The sequence below is a fragment of the Orbicella franksi genome, chromosome 14 (assembly GCF_964199315.1).
Source record: "Orbicella franksi chromosome 14, jaOrbFran1.1, whole genome shotgun sequence".
Taxonomy (NCBI): Eukaryota; Metazoa; Cnidaria; class Anthozoa; order Scleractinia; family Merulinidae; genus Orbicella; species Orbicella franksi.
Window position 1 is genome coordinate 23048870 of NC_138158.1, and position 20724 is coordinate 23069593.

The window sequence follows — 20724 nt, forward strand, 5'->3', positions numbered from 1 at the left end:
ATTTATTTTTCCCATGCGTGTCCACGGGGTTGGGGCATTTGAACACCACCACCAAGGAGATAAGGATTTGAGCAACTGAACATTCAAAATGTCTAATGCCCAGGGTGTTGAACTGGGGGGGAGTGGGGGATTTTGAAAGGGTTTCGTATGAGATAAAGATGGCCTGAAAACTGTACATTTTTTCCCAATTCCCATCTCTATTACACAAGTGACGTGAAGGACACCTCATTTGTTTAGAATTCAAAATACATATATTTCCTCCCCTGGCATACATAGCGTCATGTAGAATAAGTACACAAATGAACGGAGCATTTGTTGCATGACCAAATCTATTTTGCCATTTAAAAATTGTGGTGGAATTGTGACTTTCATACTTCTAAAATGACAGGATACATAAGGGAGGCAATAACAAATGTTGAAAGTTTTACAATGAGATATGATGGAGGAATACAGCTGTGCCTGGCACTGGTACCATCATCACATAATTACCATCAAATTAATAATTTTTTTCTAAAATTATAAACAGATAGCTATGACAAAAAAAAAATTCAAAAAAATAAGCTAATGGGGCCATGGCACCATTTTCAAAGTAAAATTGTTTGGACCAAATATGAGATTTTGTGGTTGAATGAATGCTGGAAAACCAAGAATCTGCATGGACAAAGATAGTTTAAACTAATGAGTCATTTGAAAAGGGAGAGGAAGGGAGAAGGTACCTACATTACTTTCATGTATCTTCCCAAAATTTGAGGTGGCAACCACATCTGCACATGCAAACACGTTCTTTAATTAAAAAGTAGAATCACTATATTCATTGCTCATATCTGACACATACAAAGAAATAGTATCTTAACTGCTGCTAAGCCTTCAAGTTTAAAAGACTGTTAGAGCAATCTGGAGGGCTGCAAAACTGAAATCAGTTCTAGCTCACTGCTACAACATCTTTTAATCATTGACATGTGTTTAAAAATGACAACTCAGTTATCACAACTGACTGAACTCTAAAGGACATTGGATTTTCACTTTAAACATTTGCAAATAACATTACATGTACATCTACATGTTCCTGTATTTTAAGATTGATCAGTGATTTTTAATGCAAGTTGTCAAAAGAATGTATCAAAACCAACTACCACTATCACACTCATAAAGGCTATGATCACACGTCTGACCATCTTGCCTTCTCTACAAAAAACCTCATTATAACCAGTAATACATGAGTGCTGAGTAATGAGAGTGATCTTATGACAAAAAGCAGCTCAGCTCTTCATTGAGTTGAGACTTATTATAAAACTGAATTTTCAGCTTCCCCAGTGCTATGAGACTGCTAAGAGACTGCTAAGAGCTACAAACTATGGCAAATATGGGCACCAACCTACAATTTATAGCCACTTATCTAAATGTCTACAATCCATACATGTTATTAATACTGAAAACTCCCAACAATGACCAGTTTATTCTGTCCAAGCACAGCCATTGTCAAAAGGTTTTACTGTAGTATTCCCAATGACTGATCGACTAGTTTTTCATGGTTTTCAAACTAAGGTGAAAATATATGTTCCAGATATTAACTTCTATCAGAATTTTTCCACATGATGATAATTGTTTAAAGAATGGACATAAGGCTGCACGATACTATTAAAACATGACTTGTTACATAATCTTCTATGACTCGATACAATCTAGGTGACATTTCAAACCAATAGCTTAACTGGCTTTGTAATCTGTAGTGAATCTTGGGCATACGTTCATCTCTTCTCATCGCACTCATCGGTGCATGAGGCAAATGTAAGTTGGTGCTTGAAAATATCACGTGATAAAGTTCTACTTAATTTAGAACTCATGAATCTTCCATATTTACATGTGCCACCTTTACAACAACAATTACTTTACTTAAACAAACATTGCAATAAAAATACAACTTAAGAAAAGGCATTAATAAAATGCCTTACTGATGATGTAAACATGAACAATGGTGTTACAAAATTCATAAGTCAGAAATATTGTTATTGTCACTTATCCTTGAATTACTGGGTTAAAAAAAAACATGCGCATGATCTCTGGTTTAGTTACATGATCTCTCAGCTGATACATGTAGATGATAACAATAATATTTGACAAGTCACCAAGCACTAAATTCATATCACCACACCACACAAAGATCATCCTTATGAGACGTTAATATCGCAGTCGTTTGCTGTTGTCATAGTAACTGGGAGGTCCCTGCTGGCCATAGATTCCAGTATCACCTTCTGCAGCCCTCTTTTGACTGAGCTGCTGTTGAGCGCCTGGTGCAACCTTCAATGACACAACATCACATCCATTACTACCATATTACTACAATAGAACTGCCACAGTTGCACAGGGCTACAAGAAAACACTGCACCCTTGGCACAAAGTGAATGCCTATAACCACATGCAAGTTAAAAGAATGTAAGTTCATTTGTCTTCTACCATACCATTTGTCAACTCAAAAATCTTCACACCCAAAATTCTTCCCTGTTATGGTTTGTTTAGACCACAAAATGTGGTCGAATGTATTCAGCTTGATTTCATTACATGCCACTAGTTAAATGGCTCTGACCTCTGACTGTTAAGAGGCCCTGCGCCTAAGAAACGACCAATGATTTCCGGCTAAAAAATAAAATCGGCCGATTTTTATCTCCCAAGTAGAGGTTACCGAATACTATTTAAAAATGAATTTCTTTTGTTTTAGTTTCGTTTTAAACCAAAAATATCGAGCCGCAAACTTTTTCCGTTTGATAGCAGCAAAATCAGGCCGAAAATAAGCCCCCGCTAAAAACTGTTCAGAAATTACTATCGCAACGCAAAATAATGAGAAAACTACACAGTATTGAAGAAAAAGGCCTTTTAATGCAATATCATTCAATAAACATCAAAAAACTGCCGAAGCGATTAAAAAATAAAGTTTCAAATATTGCATACTAAATTAGATGGAGCGTTGGAGCTGATTTTAAAATAATTATTTCTCAAAAGTTCAACGCTTTTGAAAGCAATCACAGTGATGAATCAGACATTGGAGGGATATACATCATGTTTCTGGAAAAACGTTTTTCGGCTAAAGTATATTGACCTTGTACAAAGCGTTCAAAGTTACCGTGTTTACCGTTATCCTGCTACTTCGGCGAAACACTTCTCTTTTGCCAATACAGCTGTGGATAGCGTGTTAAACGCCACTTTAAACCTTGCTAGGCATTCAAAGACCATCCTAAGTAGAAGGACGTAGAATTAAAAGACAAAGGAAGATGAAAAATACGCAGAAAAAGAAAATAACTCGAAATTACCATCTGCTAACGAAAGTTGAATCTGGAAAATGTTGTGGCGTGACAGTGGCCATTGACATTATTCGTATAAATAGTGACAGAATCCAAACGAATGCACAAATAGGAAAGCGATTTTTCCCGGCCAGAAAACGTTTGGTGGAACAATGTTATGTTATTTTTCACAAATGATGGTCACTGAAAAAGAAAAACTTCCCCAACCACCACACCGTTTTGGCCGCAGCGTGATCTGAGTTATGGGGTCACGACTGGATCCCTAGCCACTGACCGCCCGAAGGACATTGCAGACTCGTTTTCCCATGCTCTTGCGACTTGACGTGACAAATGATGTCAGTGGCCGCTGTCACGCCACAACATTTCCCAGATTCAACTTTCGTTGGCAGATGGTAATTTCGAGTTCTTTTTCTACGTATTTTTCATCTTCCTTTCTTTCAATTCTACATCCTTCTACTCAGGATGGTCTTTGAATGCCTAGCAAGGTTTAAAGTGGCGTTTACCACGCCATCCACAGCCAAAGTAGTAGGATAATGGTAAACACGGTAACTTTGAACGCTTTGTACAAGGTCAATATACTTTGGCCGAAAAACGTTTTTCCAGAAACGTGATGTGTATCCCTCCAATGTCTAATTCATCACTGTGATTGCTTTCAAAAGCGTTGAACTTTTGAGAAATAATTATTTTAAAATCAGCTCCAACACTCCATCTAATTTAGTATGCAATATTTGAAACTTTATTTTTTAATCGCTTCGGCAGTTTTTTGATGTTTATCGAATGATATTGCATTAAAAGGCCGTTTTCTTCAACACTGTGTAGTTTTCTCATTATTTTGCATTGCGATAGTAATTTCTGAACAGTTTTTTGCGGGGGCTTATTTTCGGCCTGATTTTGCTGCTATCAGACGGAAAAAGTTTGCGGCTCCACATTTTTGGTTTAAAGCGAAACTGAAACAAAAGAAATTCATTTTTAAATAGTATTCGGCAACCTCTGCTTGGGAGATAAAAATCGACCGATTTTATTTTTTAGCCAGAAATCATTGGTCGTTTCTTAGGCGCAGGGCCTCTTAAGCATGTATGGCAGTTGAACTCTGGTTATAAGGGGAAACTCTGGTTGAGACCATACAATGAGATGCTTAGGAAAGAAAACCAGTAAAAGCTATAAAAGTGCCCTCATCATGGGAGTCAATGCAACACTCTGAAGATGCACACCCCGTGTCCAAAAGAAAGATTCTGTCACAGTTACACAGGCAATCTCAGCCTGGGCTTAATAATAATGATAATGCTTTATTTATATAGCACTATCACTATCCAATAGTGCTTTACAATGATTTTAAAACATGTGTAAATTAAAATAACTAAGCTGTCAAAAACAAAGTAAAAACTAGGAAAACCTTACATGTAGTTGGCACTGTCAAAAGCACTTACGACAGTGTTATCATGAAGGAAAGCTTTTCTTAAAATACATCAATCTTTCTCAGCAAATGTAGCATTGTGTAATACATGTACTACATGTATGTGCAATAGAAGTAAAACAATTAAACAGTAGTTTAAAAACAGCTTACTAGTTGTTGCGGCTGTTGACTGTTATATACAACTGGAGGGGCCGAGTGTTGAGGAGCCACACTAGCATTTGGGTACATCGCCTGATCATTACTGGGTACAGCAACTGAAGGGTAAACTTGCTGAGTGCCACCTGACAAGTCCATTAATGCAGGGTATGTGCCTGGCTGTTGTAGCTGTGGCTGCTGCTGGAGCTGTTGCGGCTGCTGCTGTTGTGGCTGAGGAAAACAAAACAAACACCATTACAGTCAAACCTCTAATACATGTAACAATCACCCTGCAGACAGCTACCTTAAGTTCGGAAAGTGGAACTTCCCTAAATACGTTTCTCAAGGTCCTCTTTTGTGGATTTTTTTAAAAAAGTAAACAGACACTACTGCAGATAAACAATAGTTTCCTTACTCTTAAATTTTCTTTTGACAGGATATTTTTATTTTCGGTTTACTAACACCTCATACAGGAAATAAAATCACAGAAGTTAACTTATAACAAACTTGTGCATGTCGCACTTGTAATAATTCATTAAGTTCATTCATCTGATCTTAAGTAGCATAGATTTTTACACAAGACAGTGTTCAACCACATTTCCAAACACTTCAAAGTTCGTCAAATATACTCTGCTATGTGTCAAATTTTCAAATTGTGGTCAAACACGGTCTCCAGTGTTTTATGTATTATGTCAAACATCATCAAACCTGTGGCTGTTGATAATAGAACACAGTTTCTGCACCAGCTGCCACTGCTTGCTGTTGGGGGTACTGCTGGGTTTGCTGGAATTGTCCATAAACCCCAGTGGTTGGAACAGTCAGTAAAGGTTGAGCAGGCAGTTGTTGTTCAGCCTGCGGCCACTGTGTGCCCATTAGAGATGTCACTGTATAACAAGAGATAATAGCATCTTACATGGCTGGACAGATATATAAAAATTATTTAGTTTCCTTCAACATAATATTTCTGCCAAATCATGAAATTTAAGACATACAAAACTTCTTTCCATTTTTGTGAAAACTAGTGAGACAATCTCAGATAGTGCAGAGCGCAATTGATAGCACTGATACAGTAGTCCCATAAGTACTCGCCCCTGCTTGGTTCACTTCCGGTTTGTGTCTACCTTGGTAGTCTGCTACGGCTTTTCCCCTTTGCAGCGTGTATGTTTCAAGGTTGCATTTTCATTCAAGGTCCAAACATTACGCACAAATTAATTACTACTGGTGCTTTAAGTTGATTTTCGTTCATTTTAAATTCAACAATACACTGAAGCAGCAAACGTGACAATTTAGCTCTTCACGCCAACTTTGTAACTTGATACTTTTGTTTTCCTCGCAAAGCCATGTAATATGAAACCCCTGTTTTCTCCAAAACATACGGAAGATGTCCTTGTTTTTTGGAGATAAATGAAAGAAAGTTAAATATCTGATGTAGTGATGAAGAAACGGAACAGAGACGATGTTTTACTAAAAATGCAAATTTTTACCGATGAACAAGAACTAATTTAATTATCAGATAGTCACGAAATATCACTTTCTTTTTCTGTTGCCACCTTTGTTGTTAACAATAAAACAATTCAAAATTAACACACAACGATATTGATGGCTGAGAAGCTTTTCAACGAAAAGTATTGAAGATAAACAGCGCTACTTGGCCGATATGAATGAGTCTCCTCAAAGACTGATTAAATTAATTTGAAATTTTATTAGGTGCCACGGCGTCTGCAGCAATATTTGAGCATTTTCTTGGTTTCTTTTGTTACAAATTCACAATTTGCGGAGTATTAAAGCCACTAACTTGAGAACTTTTTGGTCTCTCTTACAGACACAATTAAGGCAAGAAATAAACAAGTCGCTAAGGAGAAGCAATATATTTGAATCCTGACAAGCACACTATTGTAGATTGAAAACAGCAGATGATATTTGTTGAACCGACCTGTTTGTAATTCTAAAAGCTTCGCAGCCACAGTAACGTTTCACTTTTGCAATAAAAAGGGACAATTGGCGCTACCTGAAAAATAACTGCCGTCCTTGGTCACATGACACGATATATAAAATACTGCTTGTAAAGATAGTGTATAACACTAACAATGCTAGAACGCATGCGTCTTACATGTTGAGCTCTACCATAAGGAAAACCACTCAACATTTGTGCGTGATTCCGTATGCAATGTATCCTTCACCTAATATAGAAGCCACGAACCCTAACTAATCTACGCATGCGTTTAGGGCAAATTAGTTTTGTTCTAAGGAGAATGGTACCACAAGGAGAGCAAGGGGTTACCGGAAACAAATATATAGCTTTGCGATGTTCAAAGTTAAGCGACGGCGATGGAATGTGTTTTACGTAGAGTACACATGTACCTTTCCCACCCTACTCCCACTACTTCGTTGCCTCTAGACTAATTAATTAATTGAAATTAATTAATTAAACAAACATTAAAGTTTACACCTTAGCGCCATAGGGCCATAGTGCCATAGTGCCATAGCGCCATAGCGCCATAGCGCCTTAGTTCCTTAGCGGCAGGCAACCCCCATAACCATCCCAATAGTGCACTCTGCACTAATAAGTTCCTACCCGGTATTTACATGTATTATAAGTAGGTGAGTAATAACTTTATTCAATGAGGGTAAACATAACAGTCATAGACTGATAAACTTGTGGCCTCCCTTAAATTTAAAGTACAACAATCTTAAAAATAGTTAAAAAATTAAAACACTAAAATAAGGTAATGAAGAAAGGATCACAAATTTATGATAATTATAAAAAAAATCATAAAAATTGATAATTCCATAGTAAGAGTTCTTTAAATAGTTGATTTAATTTTGTTTAAAATATTAGGTATGTTATACCTAGTAAATGACCGATACTAAAACATATTGCAATCACTCAAGACAAACTACAGCCAAGTAATAACTAGAGTCTAAAGGGATTTGAATTTAGTGTTGAAAAACCAAAACCACAGTAATCGCTCAAACCAACACAAAGGACACAGACAATCCAGAGAACCAATCAAAACCAATAGTAAATACATAAAGCCAATGCAAGCACAGGAAAATGTGTGTGAGCGAATCACAGTTGGTTTTGGTTTTACTTCTGATTGGATAAAAAAGTGGCACAATTTTTTTTATGTCAATCTTTCAAAGAAACGAGACGAATCCTTACTTAGCCAGCAAACAGACTGAACACAATTACGCTTCAATTGTTTTGCCCCCTCAGCATCTCATAGTAAACTTTAACTTACTCAAGATGGCCACTGCATCGGTAAAAAGGTCTATTACTTTCAACACTCGGGTGAAAACTACTCTTATACCTTGCATAGGTGTGTTTTGAGTGATTGGAGTGGACACTGCCACACTTCCAACAGCAGATGGAACATGTTGATACCACTGATACTGCTGTGTCTGGGGGGTTACCATGGGAACAGGAGTGGGTTGGGATGGCGGCACCTGGCTCTGCATAACAGCTCCTGGTTGAACCGTTCCCACTGGTAACTGAACAACGGGTTGTTGTCCTGGCACCTGACCTGTTGAGGTATACTGTGGCTGGAATAAAACAAACAGCAGTTGGTGAATGAGGTCTTCTTCACATACTAAGTACACAAAGGAAAGCAGTACACAAAAGAAAGGAAACAAAACTGCACTAAAATACAAGACTCAAATAATGGTTAAACAATGTAACCAGAGAAGAACTGATGTAACCAAAGTAGGATTGCACACGAGGTCTTCTTCATGTATTTTACATGAAGTAATGGATTAAGTATACTTTACCAAAGTTTGAGACTGGGGATCCTGTGGTGCATAAAATGCAGTTTGTTGAGTTGTGTCTGTTGGAAGTACAACATAACCAGAGCTGGCTACTGTATTAACAGCTGGGTCGACATGAGCCTAAAATAACAAATACCTCAGGTCACCACACATCCATTTAATACATGTAAATTATACCTGTAGACACTCTCACATCAAAGGTCACAAGTACTAATTAACAATAATATTAGATTATGAACTCAAGATTTCTATGAGGGAATAGTTGATGAGGCCAAAGCCTGAATCAACTATCGCCTCACAGAAATCAAGAGGGAATAATCTAGTAATTCTTTTAGTAGAATTCTAACTGAAATCTCCTTCAAATAACAATTCCAAAATTTTATTTCTGTTTTTAGTATTAAACTTCAACCTTTAAAGAATTCGTGTGGACTGAATTGTCAATTTGACATTTGCAGCCGTGTGTGTTCAAAAATTTTAAGCCTTTTTAATTTGAAAAACTGTAAATGCCCTCCTTTTAGACTTCTCAGGAGTTTGATTATCCATTTATTCAAAAATGTTCCTTCAAAATTTTGGACAAACGAAAAAAATGTCGCCATTTCATAGACGACCTCCAGCCACTGCACACTGATGGCTGATAGTGTGCGATTACTCAGCCAATCAGATTGCACAGTTTGCATCAGTGTTCAAGTAGAATTCTACTAATACAAATTAGTATAAGTACTCAAATGGTTACAAGTGAAATTAGGAAATAATTTCACATGCATGATGCCAAAATTCTAACAAAATTTCCAAGCCTTTAGGTGAGGGAAATAATAATAATTCTAATAATTCTTATTAGAATTCCCAAGTGGAATTATTTCACTAGTATACCATTAATTTTGATTACCTTTTAATATCATGGGTGATAAATAATTATAATTATGCTTGCAATTTCAGGTTTTTGACTTGTTTATTGCATCGAAAAATTTTGTGCCAAATGTTGCCATGGCAGTTTTGTAATTACACATTATAAATTATAAATTAACGCTGAAGTTTCATGCAAAAATTAAGGAGTAATAAAATGTCACCCATGATATTACATGTGACATTATTCTAAGTAGCAAAGTACTTTTTATGATAATACACAATAGCAGTGTTAATACATGATGTTCAAGATGCATTTATCTACAATTGTTTACATTTTCTTACAATTTGTTGTATTCCAGGTACCCCATGCTGTGCTGCAGTGAGATCAGTTTGACCTGCCACTGCACTAGCAGGAGCAGGAATTCCCATGAGGGGAGCTGGATCAGGTGGTACTACCTGCGGCACTGCAGCCTGCGTCTGCATGGTAGCAGATGTGGCATACATCATTTGGCCGTTAGGCATTTGCTGGGTAGGTACCATGACTGGTTGTTGGGGTGCCTGTGGCATGACAGCCACTTGTGTCTGAGCCCCAGGTAGGGGACCAGGATAGGAGGCCACAGATCCACCAGGGACAGTCTGAACTTGCATCTGTTGTTAGTGAAATAGTCAATGAAATAGTTACTGTTAGATGTTTAGTGCCAAGTATTTCATTATTATTGATAGTTATCTGTATAATCCTCCAATACATACAGTTTAGATGTCCATAGCCAGAATCTACTGTAACTGAGAAAATGATAAGAAAGGAGTCGGAGATCCTAAAGGACTTACATGTTAAAACTTATAGGATTACAGATCACAAAAAGAAATAGAAAAGAACAATAGAAAAAGAAGTGCAAGAAAGGGACAAAAATGTAAGACTTGCATGTCTAATAACACTCTGCAGAGCTATCTTCGGGAGTTTTGGATCGATAAGAGAAGAAAAGTAAACGTAAAGAGGTACTGATCAGGAATCGTGAATGGAAGACTTAAATTCCTACCTACACTTTACAGAGGAATGTTGAGGTAATTTAGATCACGGGAGGAAAAGAGTGAAAACAATGTCTAGAGAAGAGAAAGAAAAAGACCTTGAGGGAATAAGCTGTTTATGTCTTGGCTCAATTTTACCCTTGGCCATGGACCAATTTGGTATAAATTTTCCTTTGTTCTGGTGTATGGCAATGTATTATAATACTACATAATATATCGTAAACAAAACAAAAGAAAATACCAAATTGTACCGGGGGTAAAATTGAACCAAAACCATCATCTGCATGCACTTACACTCCAAGGAAGTATTCTTGGGGCACTTTGTATTAGAAGTCCAAGAAGAGTACACAAACGAAAGAGGTGCAAAGAAAGGTTCATTATAAACCTACCAACTGTGGAACCACAGTTCTAGGTCCCTGTGGTTGGGATGGTACTAGCATTCCTTGCTGCTGAACAGGAGCAGGTGCCAATACCTCCTGCTGTTGTGCCATGGGTTGAACGGCAGTTTGACCAAACATTCCTGGGTCAGCCACAGGCGCAAATCCACCCCCTGCCATTGGTTCCCCCATTAGGTTGGGTATGGCCTCATTCAGGGGCTGCTGGGAGGGGTCAACACCAACTGGACCACCCTATTAAAAAAAAGAAATGTATTCCATGTAAGTTGGAACTGTCTCCCATGCATAAGAACCTCTAACATCCAGAGTAACATCTGGAAATGAATCACAGCATGGTAGACTACAGCTCCAGTTATGTCCAGACTACTACGTCACACAGATGAGGATAATTATTTGAACACAATTCCAAAAGATTACTGGATGTTGCAAATGCAGCAAAGCACTTGTGATTTGTATCATACCTGCATCTGCTCAGGAAAGAAAGCTGTCCCATCGAGCTGCTCTCCAAAGTCCATTAAAGGTCTTGGCTGCATGGTCCCTCCTCTAGGTGCCATGGGTCTCACACCTGGTGGGCCTCCGACACCCATTCCAGCAAAGCCCCTTGGTCCTGATTAGAACAAACACACATCATCAACTTTAAATTTCAACCACTAGAGCTGCCAGGGTAAGGTGTCAATATAGCTTTTTAGAGGAGCTACACGATGGATACTATGTTTCCATTCATAATTCACATCAATCCCCATCTCATCTTTTGTAAAGCAGATCTATGACGGATAAGAATCAATCACTAAATGAAACATTTTATGTATTCATAAAGAGCTTAACCTGCATGTCTCATTGAGAGTCTTGGCCCTTGGGACCTGCCCAGAAGGGGCCTGGGTCCATGACCAAACACAGCGCCCCTGGCACCTCCTGGACCTGGAGAGGGTCCTCGTGATCTGGATGCCATAAACCTTGCACCCTGAAATGAAAAAGAAAAAATTAAAATTAACTGACTAATTAAAACAGCAGAAATTTTACCAGCCTGAAACAAAACTTGGCCACAGGAGTTACTTGGCACTGAAATTTTGAGGCAAGGGGTGGGGGCGGGAGAGAGAGGGTAAGTAATAATTAAAGAAGGGTGGCTTAGCTTAAAACTATTACAGATTATGAATCAGCATACACTTTCTCTTGTTCTATGAGTACCTTCTTACAGTCTGCTTACTGATTTCAATTTTTACAAATGTACAAGCACCTTAGTGATACTTCAAATTAACACACTTACTGGATGACCAGGTCTCATAAGTGGTCTTGGTGGTCTTCCTGGATGGTCTCGTGGCATTTGCTGCCAAGGTTCCGATCCCATAAGGGGGCGTGGTGCCATAAGAGGGCGTGGTCCTCTAGCACCCATCACATCTGCACCTTGAGGTACATGAGGAGAAGGGCCTCTTGGACGAGAACCAAATTGTGACTGTCCTCCCTAAATAGCGAAGCAAACATCCAAATTTACTCCTGGACCAAATGATGACAAAAATTGGGCAATGAACCAAACTGCTGACTACTTTAAACCTATTACACTGAAGAAACTGTATTAAGATCAGTTTCAAACTAGCTGAAAATTCAAACTTTAGGAAAGAAGACAGTTCTAAGCCAAGAAAACTGTTATGACAGTTCAACATAAATCAAAGTTTGATTATAATGGTAAAAATATTGTCGTATGATGAAAAATCTCAAAATTGCTCATACCACACTTGTGTTATGATGGCCGCCAAGTATGCTTGCCCCGGTTCGTCCTGGTGTCCCATAAGCCACACGGATGTTGGTGCCTTCCAATAATGCTCCGTTATGTGCCTTTTGTCCTTTTTCTGCCTCTTCTGCCGTTGCGTAATCAACAAACGCAAATCCCCGAGACACACCAGTTTGGTTGACAGCCACCTTAAATCCAGCAATAAATTAGTATTTAATTATTAGTAAAGGTTTGAACTGATTATGATCTGAATACAATTCAGTTACAGTCACATTCAAAACATTCACGATTCCTCGATTTATTGATGATCATCTTTACCAATATTTCCCCATCTGATAATCCATAGGATATTATAAACACTGATATCATAAATATGATTGACGTTATTTTACAAACCTGTGCAAATGTAACTGTCCCACTCTGACAGAACAATTCTCTCAACACTTCTCCATTGGTAAAATCCCGTGGTAGTCTGTCTACAAACAGTGTCTTTGAGTGCAAATCTTCAAAAGTTAACAGATTTGGCTCAGCAAAGTTTACTCTGAGTATTCTTCCACCAACATATTTTGATCCTGTGCTCATCAACTGCTGTTTGGCTAGAGACGCAGACTCACGATTGATGTAATCCACAAAACCGTAGCCTTTACTCTCACCAGTAAACAAACTGCGTACAAGGAATATTCTTTCTATTGGTCCAAAAGGGCTCATCAAGTTCCTGAACTGTTCCTCAGTGAATTCAAATGGCAAATTGCCAACAAACAAGAAGCTGTCAGGTGGAGGAATGGACACGCCAACAACATAGCCATGAAAATTCTGACCATTAAGAGTGTTGATTGCATTAATAGCTTGGTCTGAAGTTCCTAGGAGAACATGTGCTGTAAAGGGAGAAACTAACCCAGTCAGATTTAATACTACATCTGTCAATAAATCTCAATCAAAAATGATTCAGTGTTAACCTCTAAAGTTTCTACTAGACCCTCAAAACAACATCAAAAATATGGAAAGACATAATTTACACGTCATTAACCCTGTAAATAGAAGGCATATTAATATGGCCACATTTTTGTAACCAGATGTATTAAACACAACATTTTACTATAAGCATATATATGCTGTACATAAAATCAGCTGGATGGAAAGTTACCGCAGTTTTAATACCTTTGAAAGGACGTGTAATAAACTGATACATAATTTATAAAATTAGCAAGCAAGTCTGTCAAACAAAGTTGTTTATTTTTCTTACATTCTGAACATTATCTTTGAAAAAAAAAATTACATGACTGTTATATATCATTTACTGAATACATTGCATACCTGTATTCTTATCTATCCTCAAATCCACAACATCAAAGCCTTTGAGGAAATTTTCTTTCAAATCCTGCCAAAACAATACCTAAGTTAACAGCCTGTCAGCTAAATTTAAAGCTTGTTGTTGTTGGCTGCACCCAACTTCACAGTTTTATACTACATGTAGCATGCGTGTTCGATAAAGCCTTCTGAATTCCTGTAAATTATCAAGTCACTGACCTGATGTTACCAGACCTATGGTCAAATAAACCATTTTCGTATTCTTGGAATTGGACCAGAACACAAATGAGGCTAATGTAGGTAGTCTTTTCAAATGCAAATGCATTTATCCCTCTTTAATGAGATATTCTTCCGCACGAGCCTCCATTGCAAGCTAGTTCCAGTTCAATACTGGGAATACAAAAATGGTCTATTTGGGTACTGTACATTTATACCTAATCATTCCCTTTAATTTGTTAGGCCTTGGTGCCATATAAGGCTCTTTTGGTATCTCCATGAGTATATAATGGCTTGAATGCTCCACACCAGAATGCACATCACGTCTTAAACAAACCCACCTATGCCTATTTGGCACAGAGAACCCAATTATTAGAGATTGATTGAGAACCAACCAACTATTCATACATTTGATTCAGCTCATGTGAAGATCGGTGACTGACCCAGAGTTGTTCCAGCCATGAAGATCAATCACATTCTATCTAATTCACCTAGGGCAACCAACAAACTTCACAAATATCTAGAAATCCTTCAATTAGAGCTCAGGTGCTTATTTCAAATTTAGGATAAGTGAGTGGAGGATGGTAAGGGGGACACTTATTTGAGGGGAGAAACTTATTAAAAATATTCAACATTAGCATCACCTAAGTATCGAACACAAAGTTGCCCAAACAGTAGTTGACAAAGTCGTACAATATAATAGCGGAGCTCCGGCGGCCCAAAGGGCCGCCAAGCGGAGCCCCATACTCATATAGGAGAGAAAAGGAAACCCATAAGTTGCTTTTCTCATGGTCATCATGGCTAGCGGTATTGCTCGTGGGCGCATACGCACGACGGCGACGACAACAGAGTCGCGCAGCATGGCCGCCATACTCCAAATAATAGGTTGACAGAGACATGCAGTCTTGGTTTACCGTGTACTTCTTTGATATTGGACATCCATGTTATGATCAATTGACACCTGTCAAAACAAGGTATCTGCTGACCAGTATCACGTGACCATATCACGGGCTCAAGTTTACAGCTTATCGAGGTCGCGTGTTTTTTTGAAGTTGACCGCTGACCAAGTGCTGGTTTTTGATTGGATCACGGGCTCATCTCAGGTTAACTTGTTGAAAACAGGGCAGGATTGTTCGGAAGCCGGTTAACGCTAACCAAGGATTAAAAGTTAACTGAATTATAACTTTTTTTTCTATACAAATGTTTTTTGGCTGCTTTGTTTTGTGTATATAGTGATTATTAAAACTCAAAACAGAAGGCCAAACAATATACAGAAAACCGCGCCGCAAAGCTACAAAACTGAAGTCAAAATTCTACCTTCTCCTGGGTTATTTGACTCTGAACAACGCAGTCCAGGAGCTACGCTTTTAGGCTGGCCTAAATCTATATATTATGTACTTCTAGAAAATATCCACATCCCCACCACACCAAGGGGGAAATTTCGCATAAGGTCCCCCTCCACCCCAGAATTTCCATTTTATAAACACAAATAATAAGACCCCTGGTGGGGATATGGATATTTTCTGGAACTACACAATTTAGAAAAAAAGAAACTGGTTTCTTTATTGTAATGAGATAGCGAAGAAAAAAAATAATCATTTCCAAACTTGAGGGCACTTATTCAAGGATTTATAATATAATAAGCTCTAAGTTCGCTTCATGTAAAATTAAATATCAACTAAAAGTTTTTAACCCTAGTCCTAAGCCACTAGGAGGACGGCCATTATTTTCTAGCGTGCAACTTAATTATCGATCTACATCAATAAAATATTATTAAGATAGCTGTCATAACTCACCTTCAAATCTCCGCCATCTGGTATGTTGGAAATTAAAATCCATCTTCGTTTCTCAAATTCAACTTTCCCCGGATCAGTTCCTATCGCTGAGCCGCTCTCTAACTGAACCGCACCGTTCATTCCTCATTGATATCCTCGCCTTATCCACAGTATTTTACGATCAGCAGAAACAACAAATAGGTATAAAGCAAACTATTAGAAATCTTAGCTCCAATCTCTACACCATTCATAAACGTTTCATAAACACACGCTCGATGGAGAGATGAAATATCCCACAATCCCTCTGACCACTATCTCATTGTTGCCTTTCGTCAGCAATCGGTGGAGATTCGTAAGAGTTCCCCCGCAAAACGCCATCTTCGGAAATGTTCGGAAATCTTCAAAAAATGCTGTATATTGCTCAAATAATCAAGCAAAGGATCAAGAAAAAAAAAAACAGTTAGAACTACGGCGGTTTTATTTAAACTTTTGAAAATTACAGCTGAAATACTTCAGGTTTCCGGCGTTTTGGAAGGGAAGGGACCGGAGTTCAGAGGGTGCACCCCACCCGCCCGCCCTGCTGTTATTGCACTCAGTTCTGCATGATAACACAAGGAACATAAAATGGTGCTTGGGACTGCCGTTTTGGTGGGAGTGCTGGCTGGTTTAACTGTACTTTGCGTCTCCGCTTTTGGCGTTCAAATGTACTTTATTCTATCAGGCAAAATGCCGCAGAGCAAACAATACATGTATCCATCGCATCACACCTTTGTGCCTTTCTACCATGTCTGAATCAAGTATGCCAGTGACCGGAGAACTGCTTCGTGTTTTAGCCCAGCTGGAGTGTTTGCCTTAAGATAATTTCAAGTTACACGAGAGCAAAAAAGGCCCGTTTATGAAACTACCATCCCTGAAACATTTGTAGACTGTATATGGCATCTGATCTGCTTCTACGAAGATGGTCCGCCACTTGTCTGAGTCAGTTGAATTTACATCTGGAAGCTGTTCTCTAAGCATTAGAAACTTCTCCGGAACTGTACTGACCTTTAGAAAGCATAATATTAGGAAAAATTACAACGAACACGGCGTGTATTTATAGCGGCCTGAACGATGTTATTCCAGTACACTGTTCATGTATTAGCCATATTCCATTTATCATACTCAGAAGTCAACATTGTTTGCATGCAAAATCGTTTGCAGTTCAACAGTACATAAATTAAAACCAATAGATATACAACAACAGTGTGTCATAGAAACGCTGCAAGCTTGCATGTTGCAGTTAGAGCTTGTCATAGTTATAGCATTGCACGGGGTCAAATATCTCAACTTAACTTCGATGAATTTTCATCTGCATGTTGTTGATCTCTTTGAAGGAATAAATTTCGTCCTCGTCTTTGTCATGCGCACGAAATTTCCTTGATCTCGGCGGTTCAGGCTCTGGTTCAAATGGGTCCTGGCTTTCAAACTTGATTCTTATGAAATAGTTTAGCACTTTGTAGTACAAGTACGCTAAAACTCCAGACCCGAATACAGTTAAAACGATGACAATCCACAGTGTAACCATTTGCATGATTTGCAGCCTAACAGACGATGTTGTATTAGCATATCACATTGGTACACCAAGAAACTTGCTGTGAACTCTCGGTTCATTCTCTCAGCAGCAGTATCGTATCGCACAATTCCAGGTTTAGGCCGATATGATTAAAACACTGACACAACATTGTAAGTAGAAGTGACAGCTATTTTTTTCAGTAAAATCCAAGAAGAAATTCCCTGAGCATTTGACAGCAGTCAAAATATTATGTTTCGGTTGAGTGTGCATTTAGAATCTGAATAAATGAATGATTAAGCAACTTCTTTGAACTCCCGTTTTACAGATCTCTTCCTTCACAGGGATCGCCGCACTGTGTGCATCTATTTTCTGGGCTTTAATATGATAACAATTCTTTCACTGCTGTTTTTACGAAGAGTATACAACACGAGCAAAGTCCTCTCAACATGCAACAATTATTACATAGCAAACGTCAAATCCATATTCATACATTGCCTGAAGGCTTAATACAACGCAGTCTAGTTGAATTTTTTAGTAATGAATGTTTTCATGCACGACTGATTACAGCATCCAAAACAAGGACCTCTTTATTTTTTCTTTTGTAAATCTTTAAATATAACAAATTATCCTGCGTGAGTGGATAAAGAGAGCTGTTAACATGCACTTCAAGATGGTTGTTAGGTATCTAGGTGACGGCGCCGGTGATTGATCAGGTGCGCGGGGGGGTCGCTTATGTTTCGTTCTCTTCTGGACAAGCTTCGTTAGGGCTTTGATCCATCGAGGATATGCCAGTGCTAGAGATTTGCCTCATCATCTCTGCAGTACTGATATTTTCCGTCGCAAACGTTGTTGCGATAAAGCTGTATTTTCGTGGAGAAAAAACTCGCGAAAAATCAGTGTCGGTAGTTTACCAGCCCGTGGAACAAGATAAGATGGGACATTTCTACTACTGACGGGTCCGTCCAGGGCTAATGAGACTTCAGATACGGGGTATTAGCAGACTTTAGGTATTCATCTGCGCGATAACGGAGGCACATGTGGTCTTAAATCTTTTCGACTGATCTTTGGATTATTGAAATGTTAATGATCGAGATCTACATGCATTGTCATAACGTACTTCAGAAGTCTAAGTGATCTTTAAGAGTGTAGTTATCTTACAAGGAGAACAGACAGCCAGTTAAAGTACAAGGGAACTATATTCATCAGCTCGCATCGAAAATCTTTCAAGAAAAGTGATCTTTTTCTTCAGGCTGCAACGAAACCAGCGAAGGAAGACAAGATGTACATTGCTCGCTCTGTTGATGCAGAATCATTCCATGCTGTTCATGTTGTTGGCTAGGAGACGCTGCGAGGCTGGAAATAATTTCAAAACAAGTCCTGTCAATCGAAGCCGTCAGCGTAATTTTTGTCTGGAATAACTCAGTGACTGTAGTGTAATGATTTTAATAATTACGTTCCCCACACGAATTTTTCTTGGTGTATGCGTATGTGTGGATGAAATTCTCGGGTTTTAGGGATTGCTTGCGTAAATGAAGAGAAATTAAAAAGGTTTTATAAGCGAGGGGAACGTTTCATTTGTTTGTTTTATTTGTTAAAACTGTTTCGGTCCAGGAATGAAAAACTACATTATTATCTGTCAAATGCAAACATAGATTTGATAATTCAAATCGATTCATTTGTTATTGTTTTTTCTTTCCCGATTTCTATTTGCTCTTGATTTTTCGTCACCACAACAACTACACATATAAGTCACTTACAAATTGTCAGGGTGGTTAGATCGAAGTGCTGTTTCGTTTGACAAGTCACGCTTACATCGCCTTTGTGTTTCAAGCAGTCACTATAAAACGACCGCAGTTGAAAACGGCCGCGCGCGCATTTGTTTACAAACATGACAAATGTAAACACGAGAGTTGAGCTCGAGCCGCTGACAAGGGTTTACAAAACAAAAACAAAGTTAAGAAATTTTTGACTTAGGAATCTCAACATAATCTGGATCATTTCTGTTTTTTATCGATGTCAAAATTCTTCTAAGCTGAACATGTAAAGACACCGTTTCGATCTAAAATAGAGACCCAAACATTCCCCTTTTGTGGTTCACGTTTTCCAAAATGTACAGAAATTTGTATCTTTGCGTCGTTGATTTGAAGAGGAAAGAAATGATCCAGATATCATACATAACGTACGTGCAGAACGGGCACGCCTTTTGCAAAAAACTTTGCACGAGGTAAATTTTATCGCGAGGGCAACACTTTCAGTCAGTTAGCCACTAAGTATTTTCCTTCCATTTTGCCGCATAAATCAGCGTAAGCCCGCATAAAAGTGTACATAGAATATTTTTAATATTCATGAATTTCTCGATTTTGCTGGCAAAGACTCAAAACAACTCCAGTAAACATTACACGTAGCATTAGATATTTTTGAAGAATTCATTCCTTCCAAATATTCATGCAAGTGGGAACATTATTCAGTAAAAGTTTACTTAGTTCTAATATATGCCGTGCCAAGACTAATCAAGAAAGTAGATGAAGAAAAGGAAAGGGGGTTGGGGAGAGTCCGCGAGTATTTCGTTAACGGATAGTTGAAGTGTAAGCTTATCTCTTACGGCGTTTTCTCCAAATGAAAAGCATAACTAAAAACTGAGCTATTTATAAAGAGATAAACATAGTAGAAAACACTCTGACTTTCTCCTAAAATTCTCGCGTGTTTATTTTGAAGTTGACGGGTATAGCTGTGGTTAAAAGTCATCAAGTTTTTATAACGCGGTTTTTCAAATCCTTGCGTCATATAAATGTTCTTTGCCAAACAGCTCAGCAGAAAACAGTGACGCTGGGCATGCAAGCACGTTCGTGATTTACGAAGAAAAACACATTTCTCTAAAGGTCGAGTTAGAAACGGACGCGCACAAGTGAGCAAGTGAAGTTATCAGGCTCCGAAGTAATTCAGTGCTAAGTTATTCTACCCCGGTGAAACATGCTTCTTGCTGTGGATATAGGTGTTTTCGTTGGATCAGTCTTCGTTTTGTCCTTTGTGTATGTTTCTTTTCTCAAGAGAATGGTAAAAACATCATCTGAAGTTAGCAAGGAAAAAGAAAAATCAAGCAAGTCTCATAAAGAAGCGACAGATTAGATGAAATTTTGACCCCGCTAACAAAGCGAAACAAACAAAAACGGACAAGCTAAGACAAAATCACTTTTCACACAAGTACATACTCTTTCTGCTTCAATGGGAATTTGTGCCGCCAGCCAACTCAATCCTTCCGGTGAGTTGAAG

General features: G+C 38.3%; 1 protein-coding gene across 1 annotated transcript; it reads right to left on the bottom strand.

Annotated features, from left to right (window-relative positions):
* Positions 1–120: 120 nt before the first annotated feature.
* LOC145467513 (uncharacterized) lies at positions 121–17710 on the bottom strand. The gene is made up of 14 exons (XM_081451058.1): positions 15924–17710; positions 13918–13981; positions 13000–13478; positions 12603–12791; positions 12142–12336; positions 11703–11838; positions 11339–11484; positions 10872–11111; positions 9799–10104; positions 8614–8730; positions 8157–8388; positions 5554–5729; positions 4861–5076; positions 121–2298 (listed from the first exon to the last, which is right to left on the bottom strand). The coding sequence occupies exons 1-14, from the start codon at positions 16041–16043 to the stop codon at positions 2179–2181; spliced, it is 2736 nt and encodes a 911-aa protein (XP_081307184.1). The 5' UTR covers positions 16044–17710; the 3' UTR covers positions 121–2178.
* Between the last annotated feature and the right edge of the window lie 3014 nt (positions 17711–20724).

Excerpts from the sequence above, each read along its gene's own strand:
- LOC145467513 (XM_081451058.1), bottom strand. The coding sequence starts at position 16,043 with ATGAACGGTGCGGTTCAGTTAGAGAGCGGCTCAGCGATAGGAACTGAT. Across the intron at positions 12,337-12,602 it reads GCCATCATAACACAAGTGTG|GGAGGACAGTCACAATTTGG; the intron begins GTATGAGCAATT and ends TTCGCTATTTAG. Across the intron at positions 2,299-4,860 it reads GTCAACAGCCGCAACAACTA|GTTGCACCAGGCGCTCAACA; the intron begins GTAAGCTGTTTT and ends GTGTCATTGAAG.